This window comes from Ostrinia furnacalis, unplaced genomic scaffold, assembly GCF_004193835.3.
Source record: "Ostrinia furnacalis isolate ACB-3 unplaced genomic scaffold, ASM419383v2 OfSCF2392, whole genome shotgun sequence".
NCBI classification, from domain to species: domain Eukaryota; kingdom Metazoa; phylum Arthropoda; class Insecta; order Lepidoptera; family Crambidae; genus Ostrinia; species Ostrinia furnacalis.
Window position 1 is genome coordinate 608,943 of NW_021132631.1, and position 23,236 is coordinate 632,178.

The 23,236-nt window shown below is 39.7% G+C and overlaps 2 protein-coding genes across 3 annotated transcripts in view; one reads left to right on the top strand and one right to left on the bottom strand.

The window, feature by feature from the left end:
* Positions 1 to 14,326, bottom strand: part of Usp20-33 (Ubiquitin specific protease 20/33) — a 28,186-nt gene extending 13,860 nt beyond the window's left edge. Inside the window, exons 1-12 of one of the 2 annotated variants that reach the window (XM_028308115.1) lie at positions 13,982 to 14,326; positions 13,193 to 13,312; positions 11,204 to 11,308; positions 10,414 to 10,546; positions 7,401 to 7,563; positions 6,283 to 6,370; positions 4,703 to 4,795; positions 3,665 to 3,767; positions 2,960 to 3,047; positions 2,185 to 2,285; positions 919 to 1,051; positions 259 to 385 (exon numbers count right to left, since the gene is read on the bottom strand). In XM_028308115.1, coding sequence (XP_028163916.1) covers positions 259 to 385; positions 919 to 1,051; positions 2,185 to 2,285; positions 2,960 to 3,047; positions 3,665 to 3,767; positions 4,703 to 4,795; positions 6,283 to 6,370; positions 7,401 to 7,563; positions 10,414 to 10,546; positions 11,204 to 11,308; positions 13,193 to 13,312; positions 13,982 to 14,059 — 1,332 coding nt within the window. In that variant the 5' untranslated portion in view covers positions 14,060 to 14,326. Of the gene's footprint in view, positions 1 to 258; positions 386 to 918; positions 1,052 to 2,184; positions 2,286 to 2,959; positions 3,048 to 3,664; positions 3,768 to 4,702; positions 4,796 to 6,282; positions 6,371 to 7,400; positions 7,564 to 10,413; positions 10,547 to 11,203; positions 11,309 to 13,192; positions 13,313 to 13,981 lie in introns of those variants that run through there. The other variant, XM_028308114.1, reaches the window with a different exon arrangement.
* Positions 14,327 to 15,148: 822 nt separating this feature from the next.
* Positions 15,149 to 15,983, top strand: BORCS7 (BLOC-1 related complex subunit 7). Its single transcript, XM_028308124.1, has 2 exons — positions 15,149 to 15,397; positions 15,669 to 15,983. The coding sequence occupies exons 1-2, from the start codon at positions 15,260 to 15,262 to the stop codon at positions 15,846 to 15,848; spliced, it is 318 nt and encodes a 105-aa protein (XP_028163925.1). The 5' UTR covers positions 15,149 to 15,259; the 3' UTR covers positions 15,849 to 15,983.
* The last annotated feature ends 7,253 nt before the right edge of the window (positions 15,984 to 23,236 follow it).

A 23,236-nucleotide genomic window follows, 5' to 3' on the forward strand; every position in this document is an offset into this window, starting at 1 on the left:
AGTTCAACGAAGAGATTATACACCTGCCATTGAGACGTTAAAGGGACGTCTTGGTTCACGTGCAATGTTTAGGCCCGGTTTCCACCAAAGAGTTGAATATCCAATCAGATTTTATTATCCAGGAAATAAGGAAAGATGACTGGTTATTCCAAACACATCTCCGCTTCGTCTTGATGGAAACCGGGCCCAATAACAACATCTAATACTCTGTGACAAAGCCAGCATGCAAAAAGCAAGGAAGTATTTAATTTCACTCACCCTATCGCAGATGAGGCACTGCACAGAAGACAGCAGTTTCCCGTCAAACACGTCGGATATCACGCTTCGATATCTGACACCGCTGGAGCCGCCGTCGCCGCTGCCGCACGCGACTGGCTGCGGTTTGCTGCGAAGTAAACGATACGAGGTATAAACTCACTGCCTATGCATGTAACCAAAGGTTTGTGAGTGATATAGAGGTATAAACTCACTCCGTCCGTAAGTTTACAAAGGTTTGCGAGTGATATATAGAGGTATAAACTCTGCGTCCGCAAGTTAAAACTGGTTTACGAGTGAGATAGAGGTACAAACTCATTGCATTCGCTGTCTTACAATGGTATATGCGATAAGGCTTGGTAGTGCGATGAGGTATAATAAACTCACTGTGTGCGCAGGGAATGATTTGTAAGTGAAAAGAATAGAAGTATAAACTCACAGCACCCGTAGGTAAATAGTTTGTGACATATAGGATAAAGGTATGAACTCACTGCGTCCGCAGGATTACAATTTTTTGCGAGTGCGTTAGTGATATAAACTCACTGCGTATGAATTTTTACAAGTTTGTAAGTGAGATAAAGGTAAATTCATTGCATCCGCAAGTTTACCACTTTCAGTCCGCAAGTTTATAATGGTTTGAATAAGGTAGAGGTATAAACTCACTGCGTCCGCTCCGGCCTTGTGTCGGGCGCGTCGCTGGCTCCACTCGAGCACGTCTCATAGCGCTCCTCGGCTTCGCTTGAGCAAGAGAGCTCCGATTCTGAACCGATATTGTCACGCTGCGTTGAATCTGGACCTGCGGTTTAGTAATAGTAAATAAATAACAACTAATTTATTTACATAATAGTGCAGTCTATATTTTTTTATAATTATCGGGTTTGAATCTCTCTGGGATAATATTTTTTTTTACAAATATCTACTGACACAAGTTTAGGGGTCGCATTTCATAATAAACATCAAGTTAATTGTCTTTTCTTTTTTCATGTACCTAAAGTATTTCTTTTTTCGTTCTTCAAGAATAGATTTTTCCTCTTCCCGACGAAATCGGTCGCGAGCCATATGACCACGACCACCTTGGGCCACTGGTAGCGATTAATCAGATTTCAGTAATTACAGTCGGCCGTTTGGTGTAGTGGTTCGAAACGGACTACTATTCCAGAGGTTGCGGGTTCGATTCCCGCACAGTACAAACATTTGTGTGCATGAACATATTTGTTTGTATTGGACTGGGTGTTTTCTATGTACAATATTATGTATTTACAAAAAAAAAGTATTTAAGTATGTTTATATCCGTTGTCTAGTGCCCATAGGCACAGAATAATAATAAGTACTACGTACAGAAGTTTTACTTCGCGAAGGTATTTAAAACAATGTATGCTCAATGTCATTAACAATATGGTGTAATTTAGCTTGTCTCAAGAGTCAAGCAAGTTTGTCAGAAGTTTTGTTGACAAACGTCAGTGATCGGTACTGCGCCGAAGCTATAGGGCTGACTTCGGTAAAATGATGTGACGTGAGGTGCCAATCTGCAGAAAATGGCGGAGGAAATACATGATTTAGCATGAATTATCATGAATAATATTAACTACTTATTTACCTCTCAGTGTCTTGAGGCAACTTAAAAAAGTACATTCTGTGTTTTTATTATTATTTAGGCAGTTAAATACTGCACAGTATTTAGTACACCATTTTCTTTATTTTTTTCCATCATACACAAGAATACGCGTGCGTGAGTCAATGTTCGCTCGTATGTGAGGCCTTGTCGAATAGTACTCTTGTAGGGGGCAATCGTGCGTGTTTTGTTTTCGATGTAAACTCGCGGAGATGAACAGGCCTGCTATAGGTACAAGCTTTGCTTAGTTTGGGACTAGAAGCGCAGTGTAAAATGTCCAAGGATATTTATTTAATTTCGTGATAATGTTATCTTACCCACTGTCCCATTGAGCGCAGTCATCACGCTGTAGGCCAGATGCTGCGTACCAGCAAAGCTAGCGGAGCGCCGGTGCCTCGTCGCTTCCTGCCCCGCCACCCTAGGGAACACCAAATATTATTTAAAAACAAATTCAACGTGGAAAAGTGCAGAAAGTACTAAGCTGTCCTCATCATAATCATCAGCTGCTGAACTAGGCCTACCCAAATTATATCCATATCGGGCGGTTGGTAGCGACCTGTATCCAGCGCCTTCCTGCTACCTTACTACCTACTAACTTAAAAAATAAAAAGTGTAAATATGCAGAAAGTTTATAATCTATTTGCACTCCATTTTGGCGCCTATTCGAGACTCTATTTTACCTGTTGGCGCTAGAAGCAAGTGACAAGACCTTGCTCTGAAGTGGCGCATCTCAAGTCAGTGCAATAATATGGTGCCAAATAGTGAGCGCTGAAACGGTGAAATGAAATAGATCTTTGTTCGTAGTGGCGACACAGAGACGGGTTATGAGAGCTCTTTCATAAGCAATACGGATCCAAAGCAGTCCAAATTACAGGATATAAAATGAAATTACTATGCACTGAGTCAGGAATTCAGTTTTCTTGTTGTAGGGTCTACAACAAACCTATACAGTGTCAGCCCAAAACTCCGCTACGGAAAAATGGCGTTGTCAGTAGCATTTATTAAATCTTCCTGCATGCAGTCGTTTGGGCACGGAGGGCACGACATCATGTGCTTCATGAGGAATTTATTTAAAGAGGAAAAAGGTGTTACCTCAAATACCCATCGGCCCTCGATTCGCTGTAAGAAGATGGCGCCGGGGACTTCCGCCTCATTCGCGGGAACAGAGGCGCGTCACTCGCTGCAAAGGAAAAATCATTTTGCTTTATTATACCAAGCTACAGGCGTAGTGTAGTTTGGGGCAAGGTGAGAAGGTTGGAACATTTCTTCGAACTCGTAATAGCAGCTACTTAACATAGCAGGTGGTAGTCAAGGGGTTAAATACTAAATGGAGATATAAAACCTAATAACCTGTTTATGGGTACTTTATTTTTTTGCGACTGGAAAATGCATTGAATAGCAAACCTGCATGCAGGACCGCGAGACTAATAATAGAGCAGGTAGTTTTCGAGCCTATCCACAAAAAATCGCACTTCGCTTTGGTCACGCTTAGTGGGGCACGAAGCGAGCAAACTAATGTTACAGCTGCAGCCTTTCCCTTAGGGCACTTTTAGCAGGATGCCTTCTCGATGAAGCACAAGGGAACTCCGTGTGCACATAAATGACCTGTGTGCTTACCATGAGTTGTATGACAGATTGTACTGTTGTACAGCGCCCCTAGCGGCTACTTTCAAAAACTAAAAGATTATTTTGACGCACTCGCTAGCGAGCACACCTAACGTAGACTCATGATAAGCACAATCATGATCATGATGAAGAGTCAATGTACACTTAATTCGCAATAAAGTATTTAATTACCTCCAGAAGAAGCAGCTCGCCGCCTGACGTGGATATTCCTATTTTCCTGATGGTCGCCGTCCGCGTCCGAGCCTAGCTTGTCCTCGGCCGTGCCATCCCACACCTGGAACAATTTTCACCCTTATTGGGGCATGGTTGGCACATAATTTTAAACCTTCTTGCCATATATTAAGGTCCAAAAATGATGAAATTTAACTTGTGTATAAAAAAAGAAATGTCTAAACTAAATCTCAAGCATTGGCCATCCCATAGATAGATTGTCCATAGAGTCCATTGTTTTTATTCCGTACTTTGGTGCCTTGAAGATTGTCTTAATAAGTTCTTCAAAAGGTAGCCGAGCAGAGAAAGGTATCGGAATAGCCGACTCGTGATCCGAGGAACACGGGTTCGATGCCCGCCGCCGCTCGACTATTGTGGTGAGTCCACGCGTAGCAAAAGCATATAATTTAGCTTATCACGAGGGGTTAAGGGGATTATTATAGATCTAGCGCTAAACTGGATCAGCGCCTGAGGTATGAGAGCGGTACGAGACGGTGTTTTTGTGACGTCAAACTGACGTTTGTCGCTCACGCGACACTCCAATTGTGCTTTAAAAGACAATCTTTTTTTTTCGCGCTGTCATCGACCAAACTTGTGAAGTTGCAACAAAATAGTGACATTGTATGTGTAAACAAACATTACCATCCATTAAAGGCTCCACACATCAGTATGGAGCAGAATCAGCGCTATAAAAAAATATCGCAATATTTTGTTGCAATTTCTTACAAAACAAGACGCCACCTTCCAAACAAAATCTGGCATTGCCATTTGTACGCTAAATCACGTCATAAGTCAATGTCACCCCTAACGTGCTGCCCAGGCTCTGACTCAGTTTTGCGCTGGACCTATAATAATCGCAGCAGTATTGAACATAAAATATTCAGATTTTAATATAGCAGACTCAAAACTCCAACCCATATAGTAAAATCATTTTCTACAGCGTTCCTTGGGAAAGGTTTACGTGTATTAGCTGAAATGATGATGATGATGATGACTTACAGGCTCTTTCAGTTCCTCGTGCAGCTGGTCCATGAAGCAGCGTAGGAACTCCTGTGTGTCGTGCTGGTGGTAGCCGCGGAACATTGGGTGGACCTAAACCAATTAATTACATGAGAACTTGCCTGTTTGTTTATCCAACTGGTCAAGGAATCTATATTTATACATAAAAGCGAAAGGTCACTGACTGACTGATTCACTCAAATCTCAGAAATGATAGGAGTCTCAAATTTTGGGGATATACATAGGGACTCTTTTTAGAGCGTAGGTGCTCACTAAGACGCGATTTTGCAAAATTCAACCCCTAAGGGAGTAAAACGGGAGCCACGCGTACGAAGTCGCGGGCGAGCGCTAGTATATTATACAATTGTCTAAACGAAAATAAATGTCCTTAGACATTTTACACTGCGCTTCTAGTCCCAAACTAAGCAAAGCTTGTACTATGTGTACTAGACAACATATATAAACATATTTAAATACTTTTTTTTGTAAATACATACTTATTATACATAGAAAACACCCAGTCCAGTACAAACAAATATGTTCATGCACACAAATGTTTGTACTGTGCGGGAATCGAACCCGCTACCTCCGGAATAGTAGTCCGTTTCGAACCACTACACCAAACGGCCAGTTACATGAGAACTTGCCTGTGAGTTTATCCAACTCTGACTCACTCACACATCACGAAATCTCAGAAACTTCAAGTGATAGGAGTCTCAAATTTTACATAGGGACTCCTTTTAGAGCGTAGGTGCTCACTAAGACGCGATTTTGCAAAATTCAACCCCTAAGGGAGTAAAACGGGAGCCACGCGTACGAAGTCGCGGGCGAGCGCTAGTATATTATACAATTGTCTAAACGAAAATAAATGTCCTTAGACATTTTACACTGCGCTTCTAGTGCCAAACTAAGCAAAGCTTGTACTATGTGTACTAGACAACGGATATAAACATATTTAAATACTTTTTTTTGTAAATACATACTTATTATACATAGAAAACACCCAGTCCAGTACAAACAAATATGTTCATGCACACAAATGTTTGTACTGTGCGGGAATCGAACCCGCTACCTCCGGAATAGTAGTCCGTTTCGAACCACTACACCAAACGGCCAGTTACATGAGAACTTGCCTGTGAGTTTATCCAACTCTGACTCACTCACACATCACGAAATCTCAGAAACTTCAAGTGATAGGAGTGTCAAATTTTGCATGGGGACTCCTTTTAGAACGTAGGTGCTCACTAAGACGCGATTTTGCAAAATTCAACCCCTAAGGAAGTAAAACGGGAGCCACGCGTACGAAGTCGCGGGTGGCTGCTAGTATACTATACTAGATACAGGCCACTACCAACTGGCAATGTGAAAATCATTGGGGGAGGCCTATGTTCAGCAGTGGACTGTAATTGAAATGATGATGATGATGAAACGAAATCCGTTAGATTTTTTCAAACAATAGAAAAAAAAGGAAAAATAATAGTACAGCCATCTACAATTATAAGATTTAATTGAAAAGTAGTTACTTTCAAACTGTGATTTTTTAGATAATGTCTGGGAATTGTTAATGGTTAAATACTTACGTTTCTAATACCATATAGTATACCGTTTGGTACAACGTAGCCTCTGGTTTTTCTACTCCACATTTCTTTTATTAACTTCTGGTACGCTCTGGAAAAAAGAAAACCAAATTATTAATTATCCGATTGTAACTGGCTAAGTATCTATGTATTTCTTAAACCTCATCTGAAACCATTATAATCACGAGGTCATTTTGTCTCCTCGACCTCTGTAATAGACATGTTGACACCACCACTCAATTGACGTACTTTTTAAAACTGTCAAAATGAAACTCTCCCATAGATTTTGTATGGCATTACAAGCAAGTGACGTCACTATTTTGTCAACTCAATCAAACTACTTTTTTCAATTACAATGCGAACAAAAATCGTAATTTACAGGTAATTTAAGATGGATTAAGTTTTTAAGACCAGAATGTAGGGTCTTTTTAAAACAGTCGTGGTTTCGAATTATTGGGGTATGGTGTCAAACTGTCTATTTAGACGGCTGGCCACTTGGCTAGACGGGTTGAGGAGGCCTGATGTTTGCGTATTTTTCACTTAGCCACCTCTTATGGCATCTTCATGGGGGTTGGATGCCCATGAAACCACTTGAGTGAGTGTTTTATGTAACGCGAAACAAATCTTGAGCTGCTACGAGCAATATCAAACAAAATTATCCGGCTCGAAGGACCAACAAGTTTCGAGAAATAGACCTATTTTTTATGGTTCTATAGGAAGCACACGGCAAAAAAAATTATATCATCATCTCAGCCATAGGACGGCCACTGCTGAACATAGGCCTCCCCCAATGCTTTCCATGCTGCCCGGTTGGTAGCGGCCTGCGTCCAGCGCCTTCCTGCTACCTTTATGATGTCGTCGGTCCACCTTGTGGGTGGTTATTTCTCACTTAGCTACCTTTTATGGCATCATCATGGAGGGTAGATGGCAGATGCCAATGAAACCACTTGAGTGAGTGTTTTATGTAATGCGAAACAAATCTGAGCTGCTACGAGTAATATCAAGCAAAATTATCCGGCTCGAAGGACCGAAAAGTTTCGTGAAATAGACCTACTTTTTTATGGTTACGGCACGGCTAAAAACTATAAGATTGGACAAAAAATGTATTGTTTTGTGCTTACCGACTTAGACCCGGTTTTTTATCCGCAGCCAGCACGGAGACGGCGGCGGCGCACTCCAGGAAGTATGACGTCAGCGGCGCGGTGTTGCTGAGCGCCTGTAGCGCCGCGTTCATGTAGCACGTGTTGCCCATGTTCTGAAGCCCCACCAGCCCTGCGGGGAGCGCTGCTTGAGTTATAGCACCACTTTTGGGAGGGATTTCAGTATAACAACGAAAGAGAGAGAAGCAACGAGGGTTTCCTTAATTGCGCTCGCCAGTTGGCGCCACTGCAGCACTGGTTCTAGACACGGGCGTACCCAGAGGGGGGAAAGCCCCCTGAAAATCCCTTTGAAGGAACTAAGTCAAACCATCTGACCTAAAAAATCTACCCAGCTCCTGGCTAGGCCCTTGGTGCTAGACTGGCGATTGGAAATGCGATAGTTTTCCAACAGCTTCTGTGCTCATCGGTTGGTGCCACTGTCTTAGGCACAAGCAAATAATAAGGACCTTACTCGGTAATGGCGCCACCAATTAAGGAAACCCTCATTACATTTTATTTCAACCGCGTGGATTGAGCCTCCAGCCGTGCTAGGATACGCGCAAAGATAAAATCTTATCGACGATTTTAGACGACAATTGTATGGGCTTATAAAATGTCTCGATAAAAGTGTAACCGCGGTGCGCACTGCAGGAAGTATGACGTCAGCGGCGCGGTGTTACTGAGCGCCTGCAGCGCCGCGTTCATGTAGCAGCCGGGTTAGGATACGCGCCATGATAAAATCTTATCGACGATTTTAGACGACAAATGGGCTTATTGTGCGGAAACGACAAAACCCCGCGATAAGTCTATCCGCGGCCAGGATGGCTACCGCGGCGCACTCGAGGAAGTGTGACGTCAGCGGCGCGGTGTTGCTGAGCGCCTGCAGCGCCGCGTTCATGTAGCACGTGTTGCCCATGTTCTGCAGCCCGACCAGCCCTGCGGGGAGCGCTGCTTCAGTTATAGCACCACTGGTGGGAGGGACTTGAGAGAGAGAGAGAGAAGGAACGAGGGTTTCCTTAGTAATTGCGCTCGCCAGGTGGTGCCTCTAAACTGTCGGTAAGATTCTGTTACTGCTTATCGCTAAGACAGTCACACCATTTGCAGTCACCAATCTGGCACCACTGTCGAAAAAGTCTTATAACTGGTTAGTGTTGCCAACTGGAGAGCGCAATTAAGAAAGTCAACCGCTAGCCTAGAATGAGCCCCCAGCCGGGCTAGGATACGCGCAAAGATAAAATCTTATCGACTATTTTACATGACAAATGTATGGGCTTATAAAATGTCTCGATAAAAGTGTAACCGCGGCGGCGCACTGCAGGAAGTGTGACGTCAGCGGCGCGGTGTTGCTGAGCGCCTGCAGCGCCGCGTTCATGTAGCACGTGTTGCCCATGTTCTGCAGCCCCACCAGCCCTGCGGGGAGCGCTGCTTGAGTTATAGCACCACTGGTGGTGGGGATTTGAGTACAATGAGAGATAGAGAGAAGCAACGAGGGTTTCCTTATTAATTGCGCTCACTGTTGGCGCCACTGGCGAGTAAGGTGCCCCCCCCCCTCTGGAAGTCACTTTAAAAGAACTCAGGAAGCTGGATATGACTGGTCCCCCCCTCCCTAGTTCAGAATCTGGGTACGCCTATGATGCTAGACTGGCAATTGGAAATGTGATAGTCCTCCAACAGCTTCTGTGCTTCCACTGTCTTATGCAGAAGCAAGTAATAGGACCTTACTCGGTAATGGCGCCACCAACCCTAATTACATTTTATTTCAACCGCGTGGATTGAGCCCCCAGCCGTGCTAGGATACGCGCCATGATAAAATCTTATCGACGATTTTAGACGACAAATGGGCTTATCGTGCGAAAACGACAAAACCCCGCGATAAGTCTATCCGCGGCCAGCACAGCCACCGCGGCGCACTCCAGGAAGTATGACGTCAGCGGCGCGGTGTTGCTGAGCGCCTGCAGCGCCGCGTTCATGTAGCACGTGTTGCCCATGTTCTGCAGCCCCACCAGCCCTGCGGGGAGCGCTGCTTGAGTTATAGCACCACTGGTGATGTGAATTTGAGTACAATGAGAGATAGAGAGAAGCAACGAGGGTTTCCTTAATTGCGCTCGCCAGTTGGCGCCACTGGCGCACTGGTTCTAGACACGGGCGTACCCAGAGGGGTGACAGCCCCCTGGAAGTCCCTTTGAAGGAACTAAGTCAAACCATCTGACATAAAAAATCTACCCAGCTCCTGGCCTAGGGCTAAGCCAGAAGCTGGGTACGCCCATGGTGCTAGACTGGCGATTGCTATTGCGATAGTCAACAGCTTCTGTGCTTCCACTGTCTTATGCAGAAGTAAGTAATAGGACCTTACTCGGTAATGGCGCCAACAACTAAGGAAACCCTCATTACATTTTATTTCAACCGCGGGGAATGAGCCCTCAGCCGTGCTAGGATACGCGCCATGATAAAATCTTGTCGACTATTTTACATGACAAATGTATGGGCTTATAAAATGTCTCGATAAAAGTGTAACCGCGGCGGCGCGCTCGAGGAAGTATGACGTCAGCGGCGCGGTGTTGCTGAGCGCCTGCAGCGCCGCGTTCATGTAGCACGTGTTGCCCATGTTCTGAAGCCCCACCAGCCCTGCGGGGAGCGCTGCTTGAGTTATATCATGATAATTGGTAAAGTCTGGTCGCGGAGCACGTTGAATTTTGTCCAATGACCCCACGCTACCTATCCTTATCGCTCGCGCGTAATTATATTGCTGTCGCGACTGTGCGACAGGCGCGCTGGCGGCAGCAGTGAGTGTGCGAGCTAGAAATCTATGTGAATGAATGACGACCGAGGGAGAGAACTTACTGAAATACCCCTTACCCTACATTAAAAAATAAAGACAAAACATTTGATTACATCCCAACCAAGTCGATTGCAGAATTTGCAGATATAAAATAGGAACAAAATCGGACCATACAAACTCTTCAGCCTTATAATATTAGTATAGATTAGTCTGTACCTCTAGGGCGCGATTCGTCGTCATACTCCATATCTTCAGGGTCCAGGTCATCTTCAGAGGGCGGGGCCAGCCCGACGGAGCCGAAGCGAGCGCTCGCCCCCGGGCCCTCCATCGTCGTTGTATCTGGGCTTGCCTATAACAGATGAAATTATAATTAGATTTTAAGAAAAGAGTTTTCAATTTTATAACGAAGACTATATGTGACTCTGGCGGGATTCTTCGGGGAGGCCACTCTATGGGCCGTAATATCCCAGACCTAGGTCCTGGCCATGAATGAAATAAGAGGATGAAGAATATTTTAATATATTGTAGAATGGCCTTGCCATAATAAAAGCAATGGTAATAGAAATTGCTTTCCCATATTATCCCAATTGGAAAATAATTATTTTGAACTAGCTTAAGATAGCTTCAAATTAGTTAACGGGCACCCTATTATGATGTCACTTTCAGGAAGCTTGTGATGTTTCACAAGCTTCCTGAAAGTGTTTGTTGCTTGTGGGTTTGTTAGTTATATTAAATAATCAATTTTTTCTACACTCAAATTGGGATAGGTGAAACTATACTAACCGTAGGTTGCGCCATCTTACTTCAACTATAACAAATGTCAGTCTGTCAAACTCCAAACAAAAACATCGGTTAAAGTTAAGGTGATGTAATTCAGCTTTAGTTTGTAATAGACAAGGTTTTTGTTTAGTTAGTTTGGACTGGGCTTTTGTTATTAACTGCTGTTAATTTGCAAGGCATTGCTACTGTTGATCCATAATTTGTAATTCACGAGTCGATAACTCACCAGAGATTGTGCTAATGCAGCCCTGACGTGAACTTCCTTCTCGCACGTGTAACACCATATCCTCTCAGTCGATATGTTCATATGCACGCAGTGCGATGGGAAATTCTGAAAACAATTCAACGATTAACTAAAAGGGCTGATAAAAAAACAGTAAATAATATATCAGTCAGTAATAATTTGTTGAGATAAGTTTTTTGCGAGAAAGTGGTATCATGGATGCAATACTTGTTTAATGATGCAGCTTACTTGATAATTATTTTATTATTTTTATGCAATTAAATTGAGAGCAAGTCAAGTACTGTCGAGAACACATCAGATTTATACATTTTTGTTGCCAAATAGCCTTTATTACAATGAGATAAGACACCACAGTTTTTAGCTTGATGTGCTGTCATCTGTACATTCGAGAGCACAGAGGGTTATTAATTTTTGTAGTGAAATCTTCCTTTATACATAAGATTCCACTGTATTTATCTCAATGAGCCATCAATAAATTAAATGAAAACATAAAAAGCTCTTAACACAAGCTACTGTATGCATAAAAGGAAACTCCAAACACTGTATGTTATATAAGTACTTTTATATTGAAATAAAATATTTTGTATTTGTAATAAGAAGTCATATTTTGAACAATATTTTAGTATAGTACTAATTAGAGATGGGTTATACTAGGTAAATTTGATACTAGGTGCACCTATTCCTAGTATTTATTAATACTCGATCCAAATACCTATTCCACCTAGTACGTAGTAATTTAGCATACTTGACGCGACTAGTGCGGACTAATCCACGTAATATGACTTTAAAATACATTTTTTTTTTAAAAGATACAACCGTAGTATGAATAATGCAATTTGAAATTGAATAATAATTCCTCCCTTCATACTTCAACAGGCTTCTAGGACTGTCAACTTAAAAGTTGGCGTATTTAAAAGATATCAATTTCATAAAAATATTTACATATTTTTTCTTATTTACATGAATATGGTTTGACTACGCTTGTGTGCGTTTGCTTCGTCGCGCTCAAATTTGTTTGGTCAGACAGAGACGGAATGAATCTCTACGTTCGCACATAAGCTTAGCGAGAAATACTAGGTGCGCGTAATACACGACTACGGATTACGCAATAATAACCTCTATTACTTTGATGATAGGGTCGGAAATCGTGTAATTTATAAAATACTAGGTGGATCAAGTATTTAAAAAGTTGGAATAGGTGCCGCCTAGTACTGTAAAATACCTAGTGTGTGGATCTGTTCTAGTAAATACGTCTCATCTCTAGTACTAATGTAAACAATAACATCCTGTGTACATACTACAAAGAGAGAAGTAACCTTCAAATATAATCGATATGTGTAATGTGTGTATTCGTAATAGGCTTCATAATAATTATTTTTAATACACTAAGTTGTAGGTCATCAAAATTATTGACAAGGTAATTTTTTTTTATACCCTTACATACTTGTATGAAGTAGGTACCTAAACCTTGATTGAGCCGTGGTTTCAGTTGTTTTATTTTTCTTCAAATGATAATTTTAACTTTTATTCTCTTTGTACTATAAACATTCCAGATATCAAGAGCTAAGTGACTAAGGAGTTCTAAAATAAGAATTTACTCATGGAACAAAGACCTTTGTTCCAATAATATTCAGTTGAACTAATTGTTTGCTTTTAATTGCGCATGAAATGCTACAAAACGTCATATAAAGCTAGCAACGATTTGGCTTCAAAAATAAGAAATTCTTTGAGGGAAACTTTAAAATTGTTTGGAAGTGAAAAATATTATTTTTTGTGGCTAATTGAAAGTCTGAAGACTGCTCTCATTAATAATTGCACAATCTTTATTGAAAAAATCACTAATTATTAACACAACTGTAAATATGAAATAAATAGCTGCTAAACACTTTATAATAGAAATATGTAGTGGCAAATTCTATCACTACAATCAAGATTTCTGAAATGCGTCTTGTAAAAATATTTTTACGTTACCTTTTGATGAATGGTGCTGTGGTCATTCTTCACTTCCGAGCAACCAATGTGGTGACAATCGGGCTGCAGACAGATCCACAAGTTGGGACCCGGACAACCGCAGTCGAAACAGGTTAATGTCTGTAAAACGACAACACCTTTTACGTTTAACTTTATTCATGAAACTGAAGTTCTATAAAGGTTACGATTAATAAGATTGCAAGTGTTTGATAGGAAAAAGTTCGGAAAAACCCTCCGAAGCAACTTTGCCTCGATTGGTTGGTTTTTATTGGCTACAGAACCTTTTATATGAACGAAATCAATGTAATGATGAGAAGGAATAATTTTTCTCATTCCTCATTTGAATATTACTGTGGCTCAAGATTATAATGGAATTGAAAGATAATTTTGTTTAAAAATTAACTGCCAAATTCTGAAATTAATTCCAAGGCTAATGAAGTTTAATTTACAAGTTAGACGGACATGTTAAAAGTGTTCGAGAGAATCTAAATTTGAATATTGCACCAATTTACATCAGAACAGTCATCGAATATTTATGATTTTTTTGTTATTACAATGCACAAAAGTTAACAAAACCTCATAGAATTACAAGAATTACAAGGAAGTGTAGGCTGGTGGTAGTGCAAGGATGTCATACATAAATAAACTGTTACATAGCTGGAAAACGCACGAGCGTACTTACTCTATCAGTTGCACAATCACAACTGGACGAAAGAATGTTAATTACTTTACATTATTACAATGACATTACGATATAGGTTATGAATCAACAAAATCGGTCCCACTTACTTCTTTTGACTGCCACAACTCCTTCTCCAAAACATCCGCGAGCTTATTCAAGTGCTCACAAGTCACTCCTTTATCCATTGTCGCTAATAATTAACTAAAACCGTAAATACAACTCTTCACTGATCCACAATAGTCTTGTAAATAATGGACATTATTTTAAAGCACAGGGGGCCGAAACATTACAATTTTATTGGACAGATGAAATAGAGACAGAAAATAAGTATACAATGAAAACATTTTGAATAAAAGGCTAATAATTGAATTAGATTACAGAAATTTCCTTCAACACAAATCCTTCCGTGACGAGCGAAAAGTCAGCTCCCTATTCTGTATTTTTTTTCCTAGAGTCTGAATTAAGTTTATAATATTTGTAAGCCTATCTCTCTTTTTTACTTTTGAATAGAGCGAGACATAAATATTTCGATTTATGGAATTCAAATTCACCCTTGTACAATTTCAGAATAGGGGCCTCAGTGTTACTAGTAGTGTTGCCATAAGTGATTATTTACCACTTGACATTTTGTAAAGGTTAGTGTACACTATGATAATACATTTGTATTTATTGCATTAATTCCAAAGCGTAGAGTTGGTTAACCCAATAACCTAAAAAAAAGGTTTGATTACATTTCATCTCGTTAATATAACTGTGATAAATCAATTATCTCTGTAATATGGATATAGTTCCAAAATACTGAACTGTCCTATCGATGACATTGACAGCGGGGCGCCACCGTCAATACCGAATCGCTGGTTCCGATTTTTGCCATGTTGGAAACCATATAGTTGAACGATGGTAGCGCCCCCCTGTCATTGAGTTTGGCGGGACAGTTCAGCGTGGGTCATCTATAAGTGTGCTTTTACCTTTGTTTGAAATATTTTAATCTGTGGTGGCTAGTGTAGTATAATTCGAAAAACATCACATTATATCGGTAGTATCGATTGTAGGTTCATCAATATTAGTAGTATCGATTATATGGATACAAAATACAAATGGACTATATCGATAGTTTAAGTACTATCGGTATACTATCGATCTTTTAATGTTGATCGGCAGCACTAGTTAGTGGTTGCCATTTAAAAAAAAAGGTTTGTAAGTTGACGTCTGACGTTGACATTGACGTTTGATGTACAGTCAAATGTCAAATGACGTAATGTTTTGACTTTTGATTTGTGTACCTGTCAGTCAGCACCTACCAAGTATTTTCCTAATTAAAATTTCGCCTCGTAATTAGGCTTTAAGATATAATTTAAACTGCGATAACCTTATTAAATTTCGCAATGACTTCTGCTTCGTCGAGCAGTGCGCGATGTCTTTTTGCCGAGTCCAAACAGAGGTTAGCTGAGCGAGTGCAAGTGAACATGAATAATATTTCATCCCTGGCCCGCCAGATCCAGCGAGGATCAAAATCTAATGAGGTATTTATTATTTAGGATGTCAAACAATATTAATTATAACAACCACATTGCAAAATGTCTTATTATAAGTGCATAACTTACTGACTGAATGGCCCACTTGTATTTACCTACTTATAAATAGAATAGAATTTTATGTTAGGACAATTAGATTTAGGAGACGTAAAATACCTTGAAAAGGTCCTACATACTTTGATTTGATGTAGAAAAAGACAATATTTATATTTCTAAGGTCCTTAATATATCTCTACAATTTTGATATCTCTGATTCCAGCTCCTTTCCAAAGCAGCGCGGGAGTTTGTAACCACAGAGCACCTCATGGAAAGCACAGAAGAGAATTTGAAGAAGATGCAACTGATCTCCGTACACATGGGCTACCAGTTCGAGAACATTCACAAGTCTGCGCAGATGCTCACGCAGATTAGTGAGCAAGTCGCTGCTATGCAGAGATGATGATGTTGTTGAATATTAAGGCTTTCATTTTGCTATTATAGTACTGCTGACGACAGCACATCAAGCTGAACAAATTACTGTCTTGTCTCGTTGTGATAGAGGCTAATTTGCAACTAATATGTTTTTTCGTTGCTTGACTCAAAGAATCAGTATTTTTATTGTTGTCAGGTAATTCGCAAGTTCTAAAGACATTAATTTAATTTTTATTATTATTTCGTATACTTAAGCAAATAATTAATAAAATAAAATAGTTTTTCTGTATGCTACTGAAACTGAATATGTTATGAAGTTGCTTAATATTGTACCTTATGTTGCTACATTGTTTATTACAAAAATAAAGTAATAAGAAAATGATAACGCTTTTATTTGTATTTTATACATTAAGTACACACGACAGCACCTGAGGTTACCCATTTTTGTTGCAAACTCGCCCCTATTACAACCGCACAAGAACCCACAGTGGTTACGTATTACAAAAATAAGTTTACAAATCATTACTAAATAAGTTGCTTTATTTGTTAGAAACACTGCCAGTTTCTATTGGCGCATTCAGACAAATGTGAAAGACAGTAGGCGGCATTTTATTCTAACCCAATGTTCTAACCACACATGACAAAAAAAGGAGGCGTTCCGTTCCGCAGCGTCGTTATTTATGTTTCGGTGTCACAAAACTAAGCTAAATTACATTTCGGTGGCCGGTAACAGAAGCAAATAGCTTACTTCCTCCTACAATTAATTATTAGTACCAATTAATTAAGTTTAAATTGCTATTTAAACAAGAAACACGTTTGAAAATAGTAGGAAGACTGGTAGTGTTAAAATGCTGAATGAGCAATTAATTTCAGAGCGGCACAGGTCTGTTGCTATGACTTTGCTAATTTATCAATTCAGGCGTTGTTTATTAATTAACGTGGTTCTTATTTAATTTGTTTTGTTAATGTAATTAATTTGGTACGTAGTACGATAAATAAAACTTGCATATTTTTTATGACTACTTACATATTGCTTAGTATGAATTAATCCTAACATTTACGGGTCTGGTCTGTTAAAATGGTTTTGTAACTGCGCTCTGCGTTCTAAGTTATTCTAGTTTAGATAATTATGTTACAGTAATGACTTAATAATATCATTAGCGAAACGTTACGAATGTTAATATTTAACAACAACTTTACAATCCCTTTTAGCTATTTCAGACATGTAAAGCAGTTAGATAGATCTGTACAAAGCGCTCGTGACTGCTCAGTCGGTAGCCAGGAAGTGATGGGATCACGAGCTACTTCTAATCACTGGTGAAAGTGCTCGAGGGCTGCACTAAATCTAGATATTTTGTTTAGTAACGAGCACTGGAGCTGCTAGGTAGAGCATGGTTTATGAGTGAGGAATTCAAATTATCTACGGTTATGTATAAAATCGGTTGTCTTGATTGATCTACTTATTTATTAACAGTTTTATGGTTGTAGTTATAGCTCAGAAGTTATCTACTGAGTTTTGAAAGATTGGATATTTTCAGGTAGCTATGAATTTCGTTTGGAACTTCATTGCGACTCCTGTTGTAAAGCCAGAACCTTATAGATCCATGCTTACTAATAAAGTAAGGTGTCTATAAAACCCAAACAGCTGTTTTGGTGAATCAACGGATGAAATTAAAAGTATAACAGGATATTGAAAGTTTTTTTTCCAAAGAAGAAGCTCTTGCTTGACTGCATCTCACGTGATGGAAAGTGATGATCAGACTGAAGGTGGAAGCGAGCTTCACCTGAAATCCACTACCACACAGAAACTGGCTATCCTTCCTTTGACTTTCGGACCACAACAACGCTGTTGATATTTTTGTATAGCGAAAGACTTACAATAGACGTAGCTAGCCAGACTAACTTAGACCACCAGCAAAACTGAGAAAATTTTGCCCCCACTAGGAATAGAAGTTAGAACCCGTGACTTCTGGGTCTGAGTCAGGTGGTCTTACCACTAGACCACAGTGGCAACTCGAAGTACTTACCTATAATAACTAATAGCAACTTCGCTCCGTTGCAAAATAACTGAAACGGTAGAGGCCTACCTTTATTAGACCGTGTCACATCACAGTTCAAAGGTTAACGAAAATTCGTTGCTCTTACAAAATAAAAATTGGTACACTAAGTACCTTCGCCCTGCGTACCAAGTCGTGGGCAACAGTATTACGGTACTTACTGAGTATTATATCGTAATCATTTGTTATTCTCACGCCTACCCAAGCAGATTATAAAACGTGATATCTAGTTAAGTAATTCATGGATTGATAACTACATAACTACCTACCTACCAACCTACCTTTGCTTATATTTTTACCGTGGTATCGGTGCGGTGTTACTTGGCTATTATTTACTTGAGTTTGAATTGATTTTTGAGTAGGTATAATTTAAGTTGTTCACTCAAGTCTTTATCAAATCAACAAATCAAATAATCTATTCAGTACCTACTTAAGCCCTTTCCAGGGCACTTGTACAGTACATGTCCCAAATATAGCTTGTGTACCACCACTTCGGGACAACATGGTGATAAGAAGAAGTGGCGGAAGAAACTCACTCACCAGGAAAATATGTAGCTATCTAGGTTTTCTGAAACATTCCTTTCGGTACTCCACCTTTTTAAAAGTCCTCCTTTACCACTCCTCCTTTTTATACAGGATGTCCCAAAAACAATGGATAACCCTGTAACCATCGATAGGCCTCGCCATGGTCTCCCTAACATCCAATTTTGTATCACCGTTTTCAAGATTTTTAACTTTTTGTGCATTTTTAGAAAATTGCCACCTGCGATTACTTTTTCTCATGCCATTTTTACAAATGAGAATATTTTTCAATCTAGTTTTTTTACTTATCACAAGGGATAGTTGGGCTATCAAAAGAAAAGATTAAAGTTCAATAAAATAGTTTAAAAGTATGAAAATTTTAACAAATTGCCGAGAAGAAGGAAAAATTAATTCATTGTCTTGCACTTTTGATCAGCCACCGTGTAAAAAAATGTAGGAAGACCATCGTGCCCATTACCTTAAAAACTTCCTTGGTTAATTGAGATTCTAAAACGGTATCACAAGCCTATGTATTCTGTATTATTTTTATCTTATGGCTACTTGAATAGCAACAAGTATGAAAACTGCATAAATGAGTTTTTCTCGTAATAGTTAAACTAGGACTGCATAGTGGCATTAAATACAAATGGATAATTTTTAGCGTAGGAATTTTAATAAAGCAACATTTTATCATCATCATCATCATCATTTCAGCCATAGGACGTCCACTGCTGGACATAGGCCTGTACCCCAATGATTTTCATAATGACCGCTTGGTAGCGGCCTGCATCCAGCACCTTCCTGCTTACCTTTATGGGGTCGTCGGTCCACTTTGTAGGTGGACGTCCTACGATGCGCTTTCCGGTACGTAGCCTCCACTTGAACCCTGTTGCCCCATTGGCCGTCCGTTCTGCGTTTTTGTGATTACTTAATTTTTGTTTTAAACCTTATAAATGTGCCTATAGACAGATACTCGTGATAATACACTGCTCGGAAACGTGGATTTTTTGGACAGCGTGCTATGGAAGGGGCTGTGCTCGGGTTTCTTTACGAAATCGTATCAGAAATTAGGAGATCCGTAAACGAACTAAAGTCGCTGACATAGCTCGACGGATCAGCAAGCTGAAGTGGCAATGGGCAGGGCACAGTATTTTGCAGAACTGAGGCGGCAGGGTTAAAGTGGAGGCTACGTACCGGAAAGCGCATCGTAGGACGTCCACCTACAAAGTGGACCGACGACCTCATAAAGGTAAGCAGGAAGGTGCTGGATGCAGGCCGCTACCAAGCGGTCATTATGAAAATCATTGGGGTACAGGCCTATGTTCAGCAGTGGACGTCCTATGGCTGAAATGATGATGATGATGATGATAAAATGTTGCTTTATTAAAATTCCTACGCTAAAAATTATCCATTTGTATTTAATGCCACTATGCAGTCCTAGTTTAACTATTACGAGAAAAACTCATTTATGCAGTTTTCATACTTGTTGCTATTCAAGTAGCCATAAGATAAAAATAATACAGAATACATAGGCTTGTGATACCTTTTTAGAATCTCAATTAACCAAGGAAGTTTTTAAGGTAATGGGCACGATGGTCTTCCTACATTTTTTTTACACGGTGGCTGATCAAAAGTGCAAGACAATGAATTAATTTTTTCTTCTTCTCGGCAATTTCTTAAAATTTTCATACTTTTAAACTAGTTTGTTGAACTTTAATCTTTTCTTTTGATAGCCCAACTATCCCTTGTGATAAGGAAAAAAACTAGATTGAAAAATATCCTCATTTGTAGAAATGGCATGAGAAAAAGTATTCGCAGGTGGAAATTTTCTAAAAATGCACAAAAAGTTAAAAATCTTGAAAACGGTGATATTTTTACTGGGGTCAAAATTGGACGTTAGGGAGACCATGGTGAAGCCTATCGATGGTTACAGGGTTATCCATTGTTTTTGGGACACCCTGTATGTCTGTTAAAACAAAAAAGGGCGAACTATTTTCAATCATTCCAAGGCTCCATTTTGACCTAGATACGTGGGCATGCATTTTCATAACTCAGTCAGTTTATGTTTTTTATCAGCTGCTCTGCCCCCTACTGCAAAGGATTGGAAACGTGCTGCCTTGGACTGCTTTTGATAAAAGGACCTGAGTTTCGGCTGTTTACAATAGCCCAATTTTAGAAATCTACAAATGTAAAAAAAACTGCTGTTTAAAGTTTCACGATTCTTCAAAAAGTGTTATGATTAGGCAACTACTTCACTATAGCTAAGTAGGTATCTTAGGTTTGATCGTTTCAGCCAAATGACGTCAATTGCTGAACAAGCTCTCCCCTAAAGATTTCCACGACTTCTCCAGGGCTAGATAGGTAGGTAGAAACAACTTTAATACACCACACTCTTAAGAGAAAGAAGTAAACACACAAAAGAGACGGCACAATTTAGGTGGTTACCTCATAAAGCTATCTCTTCATGACAGACTCATGACAGACTAGAGCAGGGATGGCGAACCTTTATGTATCAACGTGCCACTTTTCCGAAAAAATGTTTGATAAAGTCTTAGACGTGCCATCAAATATCACCTAATGCTATCAATGAGGGGTATAGTCTATACCCCTCATTGATAGCATTAGGTGATATTTGATACTATACCGTATAGTACAAGTGGTGCCACTGGCGAATGACAGGACCTTACTCAACAGTGGCACTAACTGATGAGGGCAAATACGATAGCCCTTATACAATAAAACACATTATTTTATAGTGAATTTTGCGATAGGTGGGCGTGCACTAAATATTGTGGCGTGCCATTGGTTCGCCATCCCTGGACTAGAGGGTCTTGTGACGTTAATTATGATAGTTCTTACTTACTTAGTAAAAAACTTGTGGGTGGGTACTTTGACTCTACATAATTTAAGTCATAACGTGTGGGGAGGTAAAAGATCCATCTGAAAATCAGTGTCGAGAGTAGGTAGGACATCTTATTAAGATATGTTGAAGATGTCCCGATTAAAAACTGAAATTAGTCTACCTGAAAAGCTGAAATTGAAGCTTATAATTTTAAGAATTTCGGTTTTTATGACTGACTGACTGACTGACTTATGCTTACTTTTCACTGTACTGTGTGTTACTGCTTCAGTATTTTTTCAGGAATCGTTCATAATACAAGCTCTATATTAATATTATGTTGTATTTATTGGCAATTTGGCATTCTTTGTAAGACTATCAGCATGGCTTTTCAACTGAACATAAACCTCTAACTTCATGGGCAATAAGATACATTAACCTTCAAGGCAATTCAACCTCATTTCATAGGAGTTTCATTGCTCGAAAATTGGAGTTGAAACAAAGGTTGTACTTATTATAATCTTTGTCTCAACTCAAGAGTACTTCGACCTAATAAAAAATATTATACCTACTTAGTTATCTCTAAAAATGTCAGGTGTTTTTATTACCAATTGGGCCTCTAACCCTACTATTAGGCCTCTAAATTATTAAGCTTGAATTTAATACTAATGTGACTTATGTACCTAATTCATTGGATGAACAATTGAACATACAACTATCCGATCAGTTCTCAGGAATAAACCAGCAGGATTTGAATCTGTAACTGCAATTGGTTTTGTCGTCCAATAAGCGAATTCCAATCTCACAAAAATACTCGCCTACTTACCTCCTGTCGACCCAACATTTTGTGTAGTGGGCAACACCTATTTTTTAGGAATTTCTTTATTAATTTTTCATGTAAGTACCTACTATCATCATCATCATCATCATCTCAGCCATAGGACGTCCACTGCTGAACATAGGCCTCCCTCAATGCTTTCCATGTTACCCGGTTGGTAGCGGCCGGTTGGTAAGTACTATAGTACCTACTTAGCAAATATTATATTATTATGAAGTGTAACTATACCTAAACATACTCGTATCTAACAAATGAAGTGTTCGTTTTTTCCCTCAGAATCGTGTCTGCCATGCCATTGTATCCATTGGTCGCTCCAATTCCTTTACTTTCGTTTTTTTAGCGACATCCACCATTACCGTATTGAGAACGAGGTTGCGCAATGGCTGCCTTTGACTGTTTGATATAATTTTTACTACTTTTGTGCTCTGAGAACAACAATGCTCGCAAAAAGTCGCAGCCAACATTCTTGACTCTTATTTTGAACAAGTTAGAGTTGAGTTTGAAGTGGCAAACAATTCAATAATAACTTTATTGCATAGATGAAACATTTTGGTCGTGACTGCAGATGCTGCAGAGGAGACGGGTCTATTACGCAACAAAGAGTTATAATTATCTGTGGAAAGTGCGAAATTAGCGAACTAGCAAAATAAACACCTGTTGTATGAAATTGCGATGAGGCACGGCGTACAATTGAGACAGAGGTCAGAGCTTGTGGAGCAGTAAGGCCCGGTTTCCACTAAAGCGAAAAGGAGAGATGTGTTTGAATATGTGATTGGTGCCCTACAATCTATTGCAAGTATTTTAAGTTTAAATATGACCTTTACATAGTGTTATTCAATCGTTGCTACGGCTTTATATGTTACTCCTGCAATCCAACCAGTGAAAGTCGCGCCCCATAGGTACAGTTTTTTTTTTTGGAAATATCAAAAAATTTGAGGAACAAATTCTTACGGTTTACGAACTAGAAACAAATTACAATTTGTCTCAAAGCTACTTCATCATCATCATCATTTCAGCTATAGGACGTCCACTGCTGAACATAGGCTTCCCCCAATGACTTCCACATCGCAAGGTTGGTAGCGGCCTGCATCCAGCGCCTTCCTGCTACCTTTATCAGGTCGTCGGTCCACCTTGTGGGTGGACGTCCTACGCTGCGAAGG